This window comes from Aulonocara sp. 'chitande type north' Nkhata Bay, linkage group LG4 (genome assembly GCF_057382095.1).
Source record: "Aulonocara sp. 'chitande type north' Nkhata Bay isolate Kocher_YH1m ecotype deep benthic linkage group LG4, A_spYH_male_GT1.1, whole genome shotgun sequence".
Taxonomy (NCBI): Eukaryota; Metazoa; Chordata; class Actinopteri; order Cichliformes; family Cichlidae; genus Aulonocara; species Aulonocara sp. 'chitande type north' Nkhata Bay.
The window spans coordinates 37660503-37677602 of record NC_141347.1 but is presented as its reverse complement, the minus strand read 5'-3'; the positions used below and the strand labels follow the sequence as shown (position 1 = coordinate 37677602).

The 17100-nt window shown below is 46.5% G+C and overlaps 1 protein-coding gene across 3 annotated transcripts in view; it reads left to right on the top strand.

Moving 5' to 3' along the window:
• LOC147333299 (serine/threonine-protein kinase WNK4-like) overlaps positions 1 to 17100 on the top strand; it is a 31220-nt gene that overhangs the window by 3181 nt on the left and 10939 nt on the right. For 2 of the 3 annotated variants that reach the window (XM_086290382.1, XM_086290383.1), the window contains exons 3-18: positions 5145 to 5317; positions 5677 to 5796; positions 7319 to 7539; positions 7627 to 7784; positions 7863 to 7951; positions 8035 to 8254; positions 8334 to 8546; positions 8685 to 8868; positions 8969 to 9150; positions 9670 to 9743; positions 9895 to 10030; positions 10618 to 10734; positions 10836 to 10991; positions 11098 to 11152; positions 11319 to 11429; positions 12216 to 12766. In XM_086290382.1, coding sequence (XP_086146508.1) covers positions 5145 to 5317; positions 5677 to 5796; positions 7319 to 7539; positions 7627 to 7784; positions 7863 to 7951; positions 8035 to 8254; positions 8334 to 8546; positions 8685 to 8868; positions 8969 to 9150; positions 9670 to 9743; positions 9895 to 10030; positions 10618 to 10734; positions 10836 to 10991; positions 11098 to 11152; positions 11319 to 11429; positions 12216 to 12766 — 2760 coding nt within the window. The remainder of the gene's footprint in view (positions 1 to 5144; positions 5318 to 5676; positions 5797 to 7318; positions 7540 to 7626; positions 7785 to 7862; positions 7952 to 8034; positions 8255 to 8333; positions 8547 to 8684; positions 8869 to 8968; positions 9151 to 9669; positions 9744 to 9894; positions 10031 to 10617; positions 10735 to 10835; positions 10992 to 11097; positions 11153 to 11318; positions 11430 to 12215; positions 12767 to 17100) is intronic. The other variant, XM_086290384.1, reaches the window with a different exon arrangement.

Genomic DNA, 17100 nt, shown 5'->3' with positions numbered 1-17100 from the left:
GCGAGCAACACGAGGCGAAGCTTTGCTCGGCGTTTGGTGTGAAACGACGTTAGACGAGCTGGTTCTGTTTAACTGAAAGCAAGCTGGCGGCCGGAGACGCCCATAGATACTGCCGAAGGGCGCGGCACGCCTGTGAGATAAACGGAGGTGAGCTTCGATGGGTTTGCCTCCCAACTTTACCTTCACCGTTATCAGCAGCTGTAGACGCCACATACTCCCAAACACTGCAGCGCTTTACTCATCTGTGAGCTCGTTCTGTCAGAATAATCCAGTTAAAGTGTTAATAAACTTGTAGCAGGTGGATGAAAACAGACCTGTTTAAACTCTGCCAGCACAGCTGCTGAGGAATCCAGTGTTTCTCATCTTTCTGTCTGCCTGTTTGCATCGTGTCACTTCCTGATACCGTCTAACAGAGAATATTAGATGAAGTTTGTCACGTTTAATAAATAATAATAATACAGGGAGTGCAGAATTATTAGGCAAATGAGTATTTTGTCCACATCATCCTCTTCATGCATGTTGTCTTACTCCAAGCTGTATAGGCTCGAAAGCCTACTACCAATTAAGCATATTAGGTGATGTGCATCTCTGTAATGAGAAGGGGTGTGGTCTAATGACATCAACACCCTATATCAGGTGTGCATAATTATTAGGCAACGTCCTTTCCTTTGGCATAATGGGTCAAAAGAAGGACTTGACAGGCTCAGAAAAGTCAAAAATAGTGAGATATCTTGCAGAGGGATGCAGCAGTCTCAAAATTGCAAAGCTTCTGAAGCGTGATCATCGAACAATCAAGCGTTTCATTCAAAATAGTCAACAGGGTCGCAAGAAGCGTGTGGAAAAACCAAGGCGCAAAATAACTGCCCATGAACTGAGAAAAGTCAAGCGTGCAGCTGCCAAGATGCCACTTGCCACCAGTTTGGCCATATTTCAGAGCTGCAACATCACTGGAGTGCCCAAAAGCACAAGGTGTGCAATACTCAGAGACATGGCCAAGGTAAGAAAGGCTGAAAGACGACCACCACTGAACAAGACACACAAGCTGAAACGTCAAGACTGGGCCAAGAAATATCTCAAGACTGGTTTTTTCTAAGGTTTTATGGACTGATGAAATGAGAGTGAGTCTTGATGGGCCAGATGGATGGGCCCGTGGCTGGATTGGTAAAGGGCAGAGAGCTCCAGTCCGACTCAGACGCCAGCAAGGTGGAGGTGGAGTACTGGTTTGGGCTGGTATCATCAAAGATGAGCTTGTGGGGCCTTTTTGGGTTGAGGATGGAGTCAAGCTCAACTCCCAGTCCTACTGCCAGTTTCTGGAAGACACCTTCTTCAAGCAGTGGTACAGGAAGAAGTCTGCATCCTTCAAGAAAAACATGATTTTCATGCAGGACAATGCTCCATCACACGCGTCCAAGATAATTGAAATGGGTATATATTTGTTTTTTGTTAAGTTGCCTAATAATTATGCACAGTAATAGTCACCTGCACACACAGATATCCCCCTAAAATAGCTAAAACTAAAAACAAACTAAAAACTACTTCCAAAAACATTCAGCTTTGATATTAATGAGTTTTTTGGGTTCATTGACAACATGGTTGTTGTTCAATAATAACATTATTCCTCAGAAATACAACTTGCCTAATAATTCTGCACTCCCTGTAATCATTTGATTGTTTCTGATTTGACTCGTTTGGTGGCATGGTTCGGTCAGACCTCTGCCGTCTGACAGGTGAGTCGCAGCCTGTTTAGCCTCCCTGGACTCTAAACAGGTGCAGAGGATTTATCACTTTTAATAATGACTCCATCCTCTGCGGGATGCAGGGCGAGGCGTTATGGAAACAGCTTTGTTCCTCTCACTCAACTTAATAAGAACTGTTGTATTAGACTCATCGTGCCTGATGACCAAACATGTGTGTGTCAGGTTCACATAGGTGTGTTTTGTGACGACAAACGCCATCATTTCTCTGTAAAGTCTAAATAAAGTAACTTTGAACCTAAATGAGACTTCCTGAGAGGTCACAGGTCAGCCAGGATTCTCCATGGAGGCTTGATACAGATACTTAAGTGTTTCACAGTAAAGGTCAAAGATCGGTTCCAAGCGAGTCAGAGACGTCAGCAGCGTGTCGTTGTGAACGCGATTGAATCCTGAGTCTGTAGGAGCGCTCGTGTCACCATCATGACCTGCTCCGACCTCACAGTAAATATCAGAGCTTCACTGCGCTGCAGTAAGAAAACCTGTTCCTCTGAAAGTAAACCGTGTATTTCTGTCAGTGCTGTTGTAGTAAAGGTGCTGTGGATGCGAAAGTGTGACGAGGGGGCAGAGGTGGCGTGCAGCACATCAGTTTCATGAAATCATCCTCATGGTTGTGAATGTAAAGTCTGCTGTGATTGGCTGTTACCCTCAGTGACCTCCGGTAGACTCACACAACAAGACAAATGTCAAAGCATTTACAGCTCACACAGATGTTTCCACATCCAGGTGCCACGCCCCTCGCTGTCCTCAGGTACAGAGCGTCCGTATCGCTCAGGTGTGTCTGGGACTATGAGCACAGGTGTGTACACGGAGGCAGAGCTCTGCTTTCTAATGGCAGGACTTCTCCCAGCAGTCTTGTAGGAATGGGCTCGTTGATGGTTTGGAGGAATTAGTGAAGTTACCTCAGAAAGATCAATGACACTGAGAGTGACTGTGATGTGACAGCCAGGTGGAACTCCACGTCACCGTGTCTCTTTCCTTTAATCTCAGGCTGTGGTTCACATCTGCTGTGTGAATGGAAGAGTCCACTGTGTCTGCTGGAGCGTGCCCCTGTTGGCTGTTACTCAGACTGTGAGTAAAGGAGCAGCATGCTCACAGCCATGAAGGCTGAGCACACGTTTGCTGCACACATGCAGGCAGGACAGCTGTGCACAGTCATGTCAGAGCAGCACTGACTCTCCCCTCAGTGAACGTTTATGCAAACCTGCTGAGCTGAATATCACACAGCTGAGTGTCACACACCGGGTTTCATCAGAGCCTGCAGACCTCTGGTCCCAGACCAGATCAGTGTAAGGTTGGTTTGTTTGTCTTTTTAGGTTTTTATGAGAGCGTCTGTGGTTTAAGGTTCAGCTCTGAGTCAGGACAGCATGAAGTTTAATACGAAGGGACTGTCCTGAGGAATTTATGTGTGAGGTTATAAAACACTTTATGACTGATTTAAAGCTCCTACTTCAGTCAGGCTCAACAAAAACCATTGTCTTCCTCGTCCTTCGTCCTCTCGTCTCATCTTTAATAGAGTGAAAAACACACGGGGCCCGGTCCTCTCAAGGACACATAGACCAGCACGTGTGTGATAAAGGGTTAACAGTGACTCAGCGCGTTGTTGTACCGTACACAGTATCTGATTGGACGGACAGCTGCTGGCTGTTGATAACACACACACACACACACACACACACACACACACACACACACACACACACAGGGCAAAGAGGTCAAAGATCAACTCTGTGCTGAACTTCCTGCTTTGTGTTTATGGTCATTATTACAGGCACTCTCACCTGGCCTTCGTGCTCACCTGTGATTGGTCAGCTTCTGAGATCACACACAAATAAACATTTTCTTAGTGGTCCTTTATTTTCATGCTTTTATTGTGAAAATCGTGGTGAGTAGATTGATTGTGACGCAGAGCCAGGGTTACGCGTGTAACCTCCAGTGTCTAAACAAGAAGGTTTAAAATCAGCATTTACATGTTCTTTATTTTTTATTTCATTAAATATTTCATTTATTTTATTTGTAAATGTTTAATTAAATCTTATGACTTTTATTGTTCCTGTATCATTCATTTTGTTTTATATTTCTAACTGTATTTTTATTATTTTAATTACTTTATTTATTTATTGTGAGTTTATTCCTTTTAAATGTATTCTTGTCCCATTTATTTATTTTGTTGTAATATTGTATTTTTAGTTTACTGCTTTTCAGTATCTGAATCTGCGTGTAATTTATTTGACTTTTTGAATTGTATGTCTTGGTGCGATTTGATGTCTGTTTAATGGTTAGACTGGTGCCACAGCTCTTGTGTGTGTGAACCAGAAAAATTAAATATACACCAAAGAAACGCGTCGTACAGACGGCGTGTGTGTGTTTGGTGCTGGTTTCCCATCATGCTCTGCAGTGATGTGAGAAGCGTATGTTGTCCTGTCAGCAGATCTGTTAGTGTACGAGGGCTCAGCGTCCTTCACAGCGAAGCTGCGTCAGAGCCGCCTCATTGATTCAATTCAATTCAATTCAATTTTATTTATATAGCGCCAAATCACAACAAAAGTCGCCTCAAGGCGCTTTATAGATACAGAGAAAAACCCAACAATCATATGACCCCCTATGAGCAGCACTTTGGCAACAGTGGGAAGGAAAAACTCCCTTTTAACAGGAAGAAACCTCCAGCAGAACCAGGCTCAGGGAGGGGCGGGGCCATCTGCTGTGATTGGTTGGTGTGAGAGAAGGAAGACAGGATAAAGACATGCTGTGGAAGAGAGACAGAGGTTAATAACAGATATGATTCAATGCAGAGAGGTCTGTTAACACATAGTGAGTGAGAAAGGTGACTGGAAAGGAAACACTCAATGCATCATGGGAATCCCCCGGCAGCCTACGTCTATTGCAGCATAACTAAGGGAGGATTCAGGGTCACCTGGTCCAGCCCTAACTATATGCTTTAGCAAAAAGGAAAGTTTGAAGCCTAATCTTGAAAGTAGAGATAGTGTCTGTCTCCTGAATCCAAACTGGAAGCTGGTTCCACAGAAGAGGGGCCTGAAAACTGAAGGCTCTGCCTCCCATTCTACTTTTAAATACTCTAGGAACAACAAGTAGGCCTGCAGAGCGAGAGCGAAGTGCTCTAATAGGATGATATGGTACTACAAGGTCATTAAGATAAGATGGGGCCTGATTATTTAAGACCTTGTATGTGAGGAGCAGGATTTTGAATTCAATTCTGGATTTAACAGGAAGCCAAAACAGGAGAAATCTGCTCTCTTTCTAGTCCCTGTCAGGACTCTTGCTGCAGCATTTTGGATTAGCTGAAGGCTTTTCAGGGAGTTTTTTGCCGATCTGATCTCTGAATTCACGGACGAGCGAATGATTGGAAATGTTCATGTGTTCGTGTCGTAACAGACTCACCGTCTGAACAAGGCCGAGCGTCAGCGCTTCAACGAGGAGGTGGAGATGCTGAAAGCTCTGCAGCATCCCAACATCGTCCGATTCTACGACTCTTGGAAGTCGACGCTGAAGGGACACAAATGCACCATCCTGGTGACGGAGCTCATGACGTCCGGGACCCTCAAGATGTGAGTCCAGAACCAGAACATTTGGTTCTTCTGTAGTTCCTCAACACTCTGTATTTGGGAACTTGATGCTGATTCTCACCGTAGTACATCAACAACTAATTTTTCAGATATCAGTGACTCTGTCAGTGCACCCCAGGGCGGCTGTGGCTACAATGTAGCTGCCATCACCAGTGTGTGCATGTGTGTGTGAATGGGTGGATACCTGAATGTGTCCTTAGGGACTAGTAAAGCACTGTACAAATACAGGCCATTTACCATTTACTCAGTTTACTGGTTAAATAATACATGCTGATGAATTCTGGATCGTGTTGCAGATTTAAAGTCAGATTAATCCATTACCAGTTCTTCCCCTGGATTAGTGATCATATCCACCACCAAAGAAGAGGGTGCAGAAAACCTGGAGGTAGATGGAACAAGACTTCCTATCTCCATATGAAGGAGTTATTAGTCACACTCATCCAACATCTTATTTTACTAGTGTGAGTAACGATAACAAAGATTAATCCGATGTTGTTATTTGACACCATCAGCAAACATCCTAACCCTCTTCAGTCTGCTGTTACTCCAGTGTCTGCTAATAACTGGGAAAATGTTTCTTCACCTGCAAGATCAAAATATCAGGTCACACCCAGTCCGTGCCTCTTCAACCACCCGAAGGCTTTTACCCAGTTCTGTTGTCCGAGGTCAAAGCACTTCTCCAACAGATCTTTTGGATATAGCCTCACACATGTGCACCTCCCCCTGGCCTCTCTCTCTTGTCAGTCCCTTACATCTGGCTGTGTCCCAGATTACTTTAAAACAGCCGGTGTCTTTCCTGTACTAAAAAAAACCTCCTCCACTCTTTTAAACAATTTTGGGCCAATTTCCAAACTTCCTGTTTCTTGTCAGCTCGTTGAGATTGTTGGGTCGGCATCGCTGGTACTGGTCTCAAATGGGTTTCTTTATACTTTTCAGATTCCTCAGAATTCATATTAACCAGTGTCCTCATCTGCACCAGTGGAGTCTCCCAGGGCTCGGTCCTTGGACCAGTTCTGTTGTCTTTGTCTATGTTACCTCTGGGTCAACTAATCAGTGGTTTTAATGGAGTCTCCTACCACTGCTATGCAGATGACACACTGTAATATGTCAACAGCCTCTCTTGCTTCAATGTTTCTCTGCCATTATTAGTTGCATGTAGTCTGACTTCCTCCATCTCAACTCTGGTAAAACCGAGGTTCTAGTGCTCGGCCCAGACAGTTTCTCTAAGGACGTTTATCAGTACATCGGCCCCTCGCCAATAACATCAAATCATCTGCTTTTTATCGCTTTTGATTACCGCCTGAATTTTGAATCTCTCAAAGGTTAGCCAGTATTGTTTCCTTCATCTGAGAAATATTGTGACAATCAAACCTTTACTGCCAGTCAGTCATCTTGAACTTTTAGTATACATCTTGATTACTGCGTCTTTCACGTGCGTCTCTCCATAGCTCATCTCCAATTAGTTCAGAAAGCAGAAAACCAGCTATCAGTCACATATCACACCAATCCCTGCCTCCGTTCACTGGCTTCCAGTATAATTCAGATTTAAGATTGTGTTATTGACATATAAGGCTCTACATGGATGGGCCCTGCTTATGTAGCTGAGCTTCTAACACCTGATCAGCCCGCCTCTCCGATCGTCCCTCCCTCTGATTTTAAAACCAGAGATGATCGCAGTTTGTAGGCTGTGGGACAGCCTTCCTCAGACCATCAGGTTGGCTGACTTTGTGTTTTAGTGAATGCTGAAAACTCATTTTTATAGGTTATATAGGTTCATTCCCCTTCATTTGTTGACGCAGTTTGAAACCACGCGTTGAATGAATGTCTGTAAGTTTTAACATGTACACTTATCATCAGTGTCCAGCTGCGCTTTGTAACCCCGTGTTTTGAAAAGTGCTATTTAGATAAAGTTATTATTCTAATTATTTATTGATCCTAATTTGACTTCTTGGATCTCGTCTGTCTTTCTTTAAACTCGTCCAGGTACCTGCGCAGGTTCCGTCAGATGAAACTGAAGCTGCTGCAGCGTTGGAGCCTCCAGATCCTAAAGGGGCTTCACTTCCTGCACTCACGCTGCCCCCCGATCATTCACCGAGACCTCAAGTGTGACAACATCTTCATCACCGGGCCCACGGCCTCCGTCAAGATCGGAGATCTGGGCCTCGCCACACTCAAGAAGGCCTCGTTCGCTAAGAGTGTGATTGGTAAGAGACAGTCTGTAACCCTCCATGACCTCAGAAAGTCAGTGGGCCCAAAAAGCTGCTTCATGGTTTTTCTGGTGGTGCATTCAGGAACTCCAGAGTTCATGGCTCCAGAGATGTATGAGGAGAAGTACGACGAGGCCGTGGACATTTACGCCTTCGGCATGTGCATCCTGGAGATGGCGACCTCCGAGTATCCATACTCTGAGTGTCAGAACGCTGGCCAGATCTACCGCAAGGTCACCAGTGTAAGGCCCTGCCCTCGCTTAGCGCGTTTTACTTCATGTCCTCATGCCCAGATTTTTGACTTCCTGTTTGTCTCTCAGGGAATCAAACCAGAGAGTTTTTCCAAAGTGACCATCCCAGAGCTGAGGGAGATCATTGAGGGCTGCATCCGCACCAAGAGCAGCGAGAGGTAATGCCACGAGTTTGTGGGCAGTTCACGGCCTGTGGTAACAGCAGGAAAACTCAGTGTTTGTTTGTCTTTCTGGCCTTCAGGTTCACAGTTCAGGACCTGCTGGATCACCGGTTCTTCCAGGAGAAGCTGGGCGTCCACGTGGAACTGGCAGAAGAAGACGATGGTTCGAAGACGTCGCTGAAACTCTGGCTGCGGATGGACGACAACAAGAAGCTTTGTGGCAAATATAAAGACCATAACGCCATAGAGTTCGTGTTCGAGCTGTACAAGGACGTCCCCGAGGAGGTGGCTCAGGAGATGGTACCCGCACCGCCGCACAGGTGGCATCACACCATGACACCAGTTGGCAGGTGGTCTTACCTGTGTCTCTGTGTCACAGGTGGTGCTGGGGTTCGTGTGCGACGCAGACTATAAGGTGATTGCCAAGGCGATCAGATACCGGGTGACGGCCATAAAGCGCCAGCGGGAGAAACGGCGCCGCCTGGAGGAGGAAAAGCTCAAACACCAGAAAGAAGTGATTGAAGAGGAGGTTGACCCCCAGGCATCTGAAACGTCCAATAAGAAGCCAGCCACAAACACAGCTGATGGGAAGGTGTGTTTAAACAGCGCCTCCTGCTGGCAGAGATTACACCTGCAGTCCGGATCTTTGAATATCGAACAGTTTATGTTTTTCAATAACACGTAATTTTAAGATTAAAGATCTTCACCTTCCTCCATTTTAATTTCACAGCAGGATTCAGCCACCACATCTGCCTTGAAAAAAGCCCCTCCCATCACAGGTATGACGTCGTTGGTGATGTCGCTGAGCAGCAGTCCGGTGGATTCTGGGAACAGCGGCATGTCCAGCAGGATGGGAGGAGACGGCGACGAGGACGACAAGACTACCAGACATGCCTCGTGGTCGTCAGCTACCTGTGAGGCGTTTGTTCGTTTGTGATCGTCGATCGTTAAATGTTTTAGTTCACGTTTCTCTGCACCTTCAGATTTTAACGCTTCTCCGCCCTCTCACTGCAGCCGACTGTGACACAGACTTCTCCTTCAGTTCCTCGGGTGTTGAAGCTCCGCCTCCTCCAGTCAAAAACCCTGCACCTCCACCCGTGGTCCAGGAAACCCCTCGACCTGAGGCTCCTCCCCCTGTGACTCGGCTCCTATCCAAAGCCAAACCTCCGCCCCTCCCCGTGCTGCGTTTCCCAAAGGTGAGCAGAGGAGGAGGAGCTCCTGTCGCGGCTGTGCTCCTCCCTCCTTCACAACTCTCAGATCTGAGCGACCACACATGCAACACACGCGTTCAGATTTAGTGTGGCCGCTGTTTCCTGATGATGTCATTAGAACGAAACCAGAGAAGTTACGTCTTCTCCTCCTTGAAGCAGCCTAAACGGGGAGGGTCATAACTTTAAACAGTCACCAGGAATAAAAACTGCATGTATTAAACCACCAATCAAATTTAGTAAAATCTCTTCAAAGGTTTGTTGTTGCTAAGACGACCTGCCAGCAGGGGTGCAGGGTACTGTTCACTGACCTTTGATAAAGTGGGTACAGCCAGCTGTCAGCACAGAGCGATGAGATTATCTTAGACACGTCTGTGTGACTCTTGTCATGGGTTAGTTTTACACGAGCTTCTCTGTCGCCCTCTAGAGGACGTCACAGAAGGCGTCACATGATTAAGCTGGCTGAGAAGCTTCTTTTCAGTCTGGATCTGTGTTTGTGTCCCACAGAGCATCGCTGTGTCCCACAGTGCCGAGCAAACATCACATGGATCAGTCTGCGGCTTCTCCTCACCTGCGGACAGGTAATGCACACGCTTACATACGAGGACCTGCAGTAACATTAAATGCTCCTAAAGAACATTTAAGATACTTTATGTTGCTCTGAAAAACAAAGTGTCCTAAATCTAGGGTTGGTCCTCACAGAGGTGGTAAAAACGCACATTTGTTTTGCAGCTACGTTTCTGACGTGACCTCGGGTTTGAGTGACGGCAATGACGGCCAATCAGAGAAGAGCAGTCAGGACATCGCAAAAAGAGCAGCTGCGAAACAGTTCAGGAGGAGAGCGCGAGCTCGTCTGCGAATCACAGGGGTGAGTCGCCGTGCGAACATTTAACCTCTAAAGAACAACATGAGGTGTGTAAACACTGTGTGTGTCTGTGTGTCTGTGTGTGTGTTTGTGTTTTTGTCTCTGTGTGTGTCTGTGTGTGTGTGTGTGTGTGTGTGTGTGTGTCTGTGTGTGTGTGTGTGTGTGTGTGTGTGTGTGTCTGTGTGTGTGTCTGTGTGTGTGTCTGTGTGTGTTTGTGTTTTTGTCTCTGTGTGTGTCTGTGTGTGTTTGTGTTTTTGTCTCTGTGTGTGTCTGTGTGTGTGTGTCTGTGTGTGTGTGTCTGTGTGTGTGTGTGTCTGTCTGTGTGTGTCTGTGTGTCTGTGTGTGTGTGTGTGTGTGTGTGTGTGTGTGTGTGTCTGTGTGTCTGTGTGTGTGTGTGTGTGTGTGTGTGTGTGTGTGTGTGTCTGTGTGTGTCTGTGTGTCTGTGTGTCTGTGTGTGTGTGTGTGTCTGTGTGTGTGTGTGTCTGTCTGTGTGTGTCTGTGTGTCTGTGTGTGTGTGTGTGTGTGTGTGTGTGTGTGTGTGTGTGTGTGTGTCTGTGTGTCTGTGTGTGTCTGTGTGTGTGTGTGTACAGGTGTCAGACATGGTGGACCGAGTGGTGGAGTGTCAGCTGCAGACTCACGACAGTAAGATGGTGACGTTTAAGTTCGACCTGGATGGAGACAATCCAGAAGACATCGCATCAGTGATGGTGAGGACAGTCAGCCAATCAGAGCACAGCGTTGGCGTCGGTTCAGATGATTACTGTCAGATACGATAAGTAGGCTGAACCTGTGCTCACTGTCCTCTCAGCTCCACAGAGACTTCATCCTGCCGTCAGAGCGGGACGGATTTATAGTTCGCATGTATGAGATCATCAAGAGGGCGGAGTCGGTGATGCATCATCGTCCACAGGCAGACTCTGATAGGCTGTCCCGCCTAAACACCTCCACGCTGCCTGGAAGTGCGGTATGTGAAGTTCTGTTGATGAGCTTCACATCAAAGTTAAACATGATCCCCACAGTCTGCATGTTTAGTGTGTGAAACGTTTAAATGCATGAAAATGTTTTTACAGATGAACCTGCTGGGAGGCGGCCTCTCCAGAACTCTGTCCTCGTCCTCATTAACCGGTAAAAAGGGACCGATAGAAGTGTGGGAGGGGGGTGACGATGGGAAGAAGAACGGGAGACGGATTATTAGGGAAAACATGAAGAATATGAAGTAAACGCTGCTGTAACTCTCATCGCTTAATGTTCACTGACCCCACCCTAATCCACAAATCTGTTTCACGATCAGATATCGACAGTGTTGAACCCCCTCCTTTAAAAGGAGCCGACTTCTCCATTGACCCTGAAGCCACGCCCCCTGTCAGATCACTGAGGTCACAGTCTTTTCACACGTCTTCAGGTAGGTGTGCACGTTATCAGATCATTCATTCACAAAAATGCTTCATTGTGACTTTAAGGCATTTTTGTGGCTATGCAGTGTTTCCTTCCAGTGGTTAAAGGAGTCCCTCAGGGAAGTGTCCAGGGCCTTCTGAACACTTCATTTAGATGTTACCTGATTGAATCATCATGTTTTCTGTTTTTAATTAAGTTGAATGCTTCTTCTGGAAAATGGGAAAAAATTATGTTTTAGTTCATAGTTACTTAATCGCACATCTGCTCGATAATGTGCTTAAAAATAAAAATAATAAAGCTGTACAAGAAAAACATTATTACCTGATCCCTACACACATTTAGCTAAAATAGCAGATGGCACATTAGTAACTCACCACACTGACAGAGGCCCTCTGGTTGTGTTTCGTGGGGTTCCTCAGGGAAATGTTTTAGAGCCTCTGAACTTTCAAACAAGCCTTTAAAACATTTAGAAATGTGTCTGAGTCAGAGGGAAATCTGCTGTGTGTCTCTGAGGGGAGAACACGAGCATTACTACAAGTTCAGACCTTAACTTACCAAAGAAACTTTCCAGGTTGCTTTGAAGGTGTCTGGAAATGTTTCTTCTTCTTTTGATGGTGTTGGTTCACTGTTGGTGCTATGCTAGGCTGAGTGCATCCACACCCCAGCACAGAACATGAAAGTATTAAAAAGTTTACTTGACTAAAACCAGCATCACCAGTCTGCGTGGACTGGGTTGGACTGGGTTGGACTGGGCTGCGTAGCTAATGCTCCTTCTGTTTCTCTCTCTTTCCAGCTTCCTCATATCAGCCCCTCAGTCACCCCCACCTGGACTCCTCTGCACCACAGCCCTCTCCTGGTCCCCATTATCACTTCCCAACTCACCCCTACTACACCTACAATGCTTCCCTCCCCACCCAGAGCCCCGCCCCCAGTCTCCACAGAGTCCAGAGTACCCCTTCGCTCCACACCCCCTCCTCCTCTTCCTCAGCTCCTCTTCCTCAGTGGGCTTCACCTGAGCAGTCTCTCTTCTCTCTGGCCAACGTGCTCTCTCTGGCTATGAGTGTAGCCCAGACCTTCATGCCCCCACCTGGAGCCCCAAACCAGGGCTTTCAACCCCGCCCCCCATTTACCACCCCCCAGGCCACACAGTCCCCTCCACTATCTCCATCCTTTGGACCCCAGCTCCACCATCCAAGTCACACACCATTTTCCCCTCCTTTCTTCCCTCCACCAGCCTATCCCCTACCCACACCACAGAGGAGCTCTGCCTCAGACAGCCAGCAGGTGGTGGCACCGCCCAGTCGGATCCCAGACTCACCTCAGATAGAGAAGGAGCAAGGACAGGTGAGTAGTGAAACAAGACTTTACCTGAGTACCAGAGTACCTAAAGTCCAGACATTGTGTACTTCCAGCGTTAAGCTTAACAACCGATATATGGAGTTTTAATCTGATGTAAAATATATAGAAGTCCATTACTGTATATAGTAACTGTTAAAAATTCAAATTCAAATTTTATTTGTCACGTACACAGTCATACACAGTACGATATGTAGTGAAATGCTTGGACAACTGCTCGTGACCTAAAGAGAACAAAAAAGGAAAAGGCTATGAATAAGATAGGAAATAAATATGAAAAATTAAAAAGGGTAAATTTAACTAGGAAGGAATAAAATATAAATTAAGGTTAAAAATGAAATAACTGTACAACACAAATTAGAATGAAGGGTAAATTTAACTGGGAAGAATAAGATAAAATATATAAATTAAAGTTGAAAATAAAATAACTGTACAACAAAATACACAATATAGAACTATATAAGAATGTATGAAGAAATATAAATATAAATAAATATATACACAATAACAGCAGCTGTACAAGTATTAACCGGAAATGAAGAATATAGTGACCAGTGTTGTGCAAAACCAAAGTCCAGAAAGTCCAGTGTGTGTGTAAGAACCATATGTGTGGGTCAGTACTGTGTGGTGGTGTGATTGAGAGACCGTATCGCCTGCGGGAAGAAGCTCCTCCTCAGTCTCTCTGTGTTGGTCTTCAGGGAGCAGAATCGCTTTCCTGACCTCAACAGAGAGAACAGTCTGTTGTTGGGATGGCTGAGGTCCTTCACGATCTTCCTGGCCTTGGTCCAGCACCGCCTGCTGTAGATTGAGTGCAGGTCAGGGAGCTCGGAGCGGATGGTGCGCTCAGCTGACCGCACAACCCTCTGTAGAGCTCGTCTGTCCTGCATGGTGCTGTTCCCGAACCAGGTTAAGATGTTTCCCGCCAGGATGCTCTCTATGGTGCACGAGTAAAAGTTCCTGAGCACCTTGGAGGGCAGTTGGAAGTCTCTCAAGCGTCTGAGGTGGTAGAGACGCTGTCGGGCCTTTTTCACCACGGTGTTGATGTGACAGGACCATGACAGGTCCTGCGTGATGTGAACTCCGAGGTATTTGAAGCTGTCCACTCTCTCCACTGGGCACTCGTTGATGACGGGGGTCTGGTAGTTCCTCTCCTGCTTAGTGCTGAAGTCCACTATCAGCTCCTTTGTCTTACTGACGTTTAGAAGGAGGTTGTTCCTCTGGCACCAGTTCTCCAGATTCCTAATCTCCTTCAGGTAGGCCGTCTCGTTGTTATCAGAGATCAGGCCCACCACGACGGTGTCGTCAGCAAACTTGATGATGGTGGTGGAGCTGGTAGTGGCCACACAGTCATATGTGTACAAAGAGTACAGCAGGGGGCTCAGAACACACCCCTGGGGGGCTCCAGTGCTGAGAGTGGTGGAGGCTGAGACATGTCCGCCCATCCTTACTGCCTGTGGTCTGCCAGTTAGGAAGTTGGAGATCCACTGACACATAGATGAGCTGAGTCCCAGATGCTCCAGCTTGGTGGTGAGTGTGGAGGGAATTATGGTGTTAAATGCAGAGCTGTAGTCTATGAAGAGCATTTTAACATAATTCCCCCTTCTAGTGTCCAAGTGAGTGAGTGATGTGTGGAGGAGATGAGAGATGGCATCGTCTGTGGAACGATTTGGACGGTAAGCGAACTGTAGTGGGTCCAGTGTGTCTGGTAGTGAAGAAATGATGAAGTCTCTGACCAGGCGTTCAAAGCACTTCATCACTACTGAGGTGAGGACTACAGGGCGATAGTCATTGAGAGGAGCAGGGTGGGGTTTCTTCGGGACAGGAACAATGATGGACTCTTTGAAGCATGTGGGGATGACCGACTGAGATAAAGAGATGTTGAATATCTCAGTGAACACAGGAGCTAGCTGGTATGCGCAGTCTCTGAGGATACGACCTGGGATGCCGTCTGGTCCTGCTGCTTTCCTGGTGTTCACTCTTTTGAAGGCTCTCCTTACTTCATGCTCGGAGATGACGAGCACGTTTCCGGTGCTGGCAGTATCTTCCTGTCTGCAGCCGTTAGCGCCGCCAACACTAGCATTGTTGGAGACCTTAGCTGCAGCCTCGAAGCGAGCATAGAAAGTGTTCAGCTCGTCTGCCAGAGTCACGGCCGCGTTCGTCATACCGGTTGTTGGTGCTTTATAGTCCGTTATTGTCCTTAGTCCCCGCCACAGGCTCCTAGAGTCACTCTGTTGGAGTTGTGACTCTAGTTTCCTCCCGTAGCTCTGCTTCGCCTCTTTCACCGCCCTCCGCACGTTATATGACGCGGCTTTGTACGGGTCCATGTCCCCCGTTGTGAGTCCCGTGTTGTAGGCAGCGGTGCGGGATCTCAGAGCGTCGCGGATGGTTTTATCCACCCACGGCTTCTGGTTGGGAAACGTTGTGATAGTCTTTGTCTCCACGGTATCATCCGCTAGTTTCCCGATGAATCCCACAACCGCTTCCGTAAACACGTTGACATCATCGTCGGAGCTGTTTCTGAACATGCCCCAGTCTGCGTCATCGAGTGCGTCCTGTAACGCGGCCACCGATTGATCCGTCCAGCGCGCGACCTTCCTCTGAACCGGAACTTCCTGTTTCAGCCTTTGTTTGTATTTTGGCATGAGGAAGATGGCGGCGTGATCAGATTTGCCAAACGGGGGGCGGGATTGTGCCTTGTAGCCGTCCTTGACCGTAGTGTAGCAGTGGTCCAGTGTCCTTTCACCCCTGGTGGGGCAGGTGATGTGTTGATAAAAGTTCGGCGCTGCGCGTTTGAGGTTGGCGCTATTAAAGTCCCCCGTCACAATAAGCGCAGCGTCCCGGTGTTGTGTCTGGTGCTGTGTGAGTGCCTCATGCAGCTCGCATAAGGCGGTGACCGTGTCCGCTTGTGGTGGAATATAAACGGCACTTACAATGACCGATGTAAATTCCCGAGGTAGATAAAAAGGACGGCACATGATGGACAGTAGTTCCAGATTTGGTGTGCAGGAGCGTGTGAGAGGAACAACGTTCGCACTGTTGCACCAGTTGTTGTTCGCCATTAAACACACGCCGCCTCCCCTTGACTTCCCCGAGTCCCGTGTCCTGTCCATGCGGTGAACCGAGAAGAACTCGGCCGGCTGGATGGCGTGGTCCGGCACCGCTGGGTTCAGCCATGTCTCGGTGAAGCAGAGGAGATTGCAGTCCCGAATGTCTCTCTGGAACTTTATCCTGGCCCTGAGGTCGTCTAATATAAGTCTAATATACCCTAGTAGTCTATAGTACTTCTTCCTTTGGGAACCATCTGTGCAGTTCTGTTGAAGAAAGATGTTGACTATATTTAATTATTCTTGTAAAATAATTGATTTCTGGGCATTTTTTTCACACTGCATCAAATTAAAGTTGATTACGTCGATTAAGCATCATGAGGTGGAGGGTGGGGGGTGGTTCCCTATTTATTTATTTTTTTGCTGGGAGTTTTAGAGGCCTATTAATTAGGTTGCTTACTCTTTAAAATACCAGAATAGGGAGGATTGAGCAGGTTTAAGTTTATTAGATTCATCAGTTTTGCTGAACTATGAAATGTTTTGGGTGCAGTGTGTTTTTTACATACAGGTATAACAGAATAGCTTTAGTGTTTTTTGTTTTTAACTTGAGTATGAACTTATACAAAAAGCAGCAAGATATTAAAAAACAGTTTTACTGATTAAAAACACGCTATATCGGATTTATATCGGTATCGGCCAATATCCAAATTTATGATATCGGTATCGGACATAAAAAAGTGGTATCGTGCCATCTCTAAAGTAGAAGTACAGATTGAACTTCTGTACTTAAAGTAAAAACAGTACCGGCTCAGAAATGTGCTCAGAGTAGGAGGACGTTTCTACCACCTGTTTTATGCAAAGCTAACTGAACCCTGTGTTATATTATATGTTAAAATAAAATAATATTAGTACGTGGGAATGAAAACTTTCAGTCTAATTATTGTTATAGTGAACGTACTCAGCTTGAATCAGTTAAGTAGAACATGAGCAGAGAAAGAGAAGGAGAATAGAAATCTTTATTTTCTGTTGCCTCGATTTGTGGACTTTGTGTCTAAACAGGAAAATGAGTCTGGAAGAGGTTAAAGAAACCTCAGGTTCAGCAGGTGGGGAAAGTAAAATCAGCTGTAGTGTCTCAGTGTGGGGAAAGAATCAAACTCGCAATCATTTCTACAGAGAGCTTCAGCAGATGTCCTTCAGCTGCTCTCTGTGGATTTACAAACCTGAATCCATCCAGATGTCTCACAGCTATCAAGGCTGATTTCATCCTCTGCACTGACA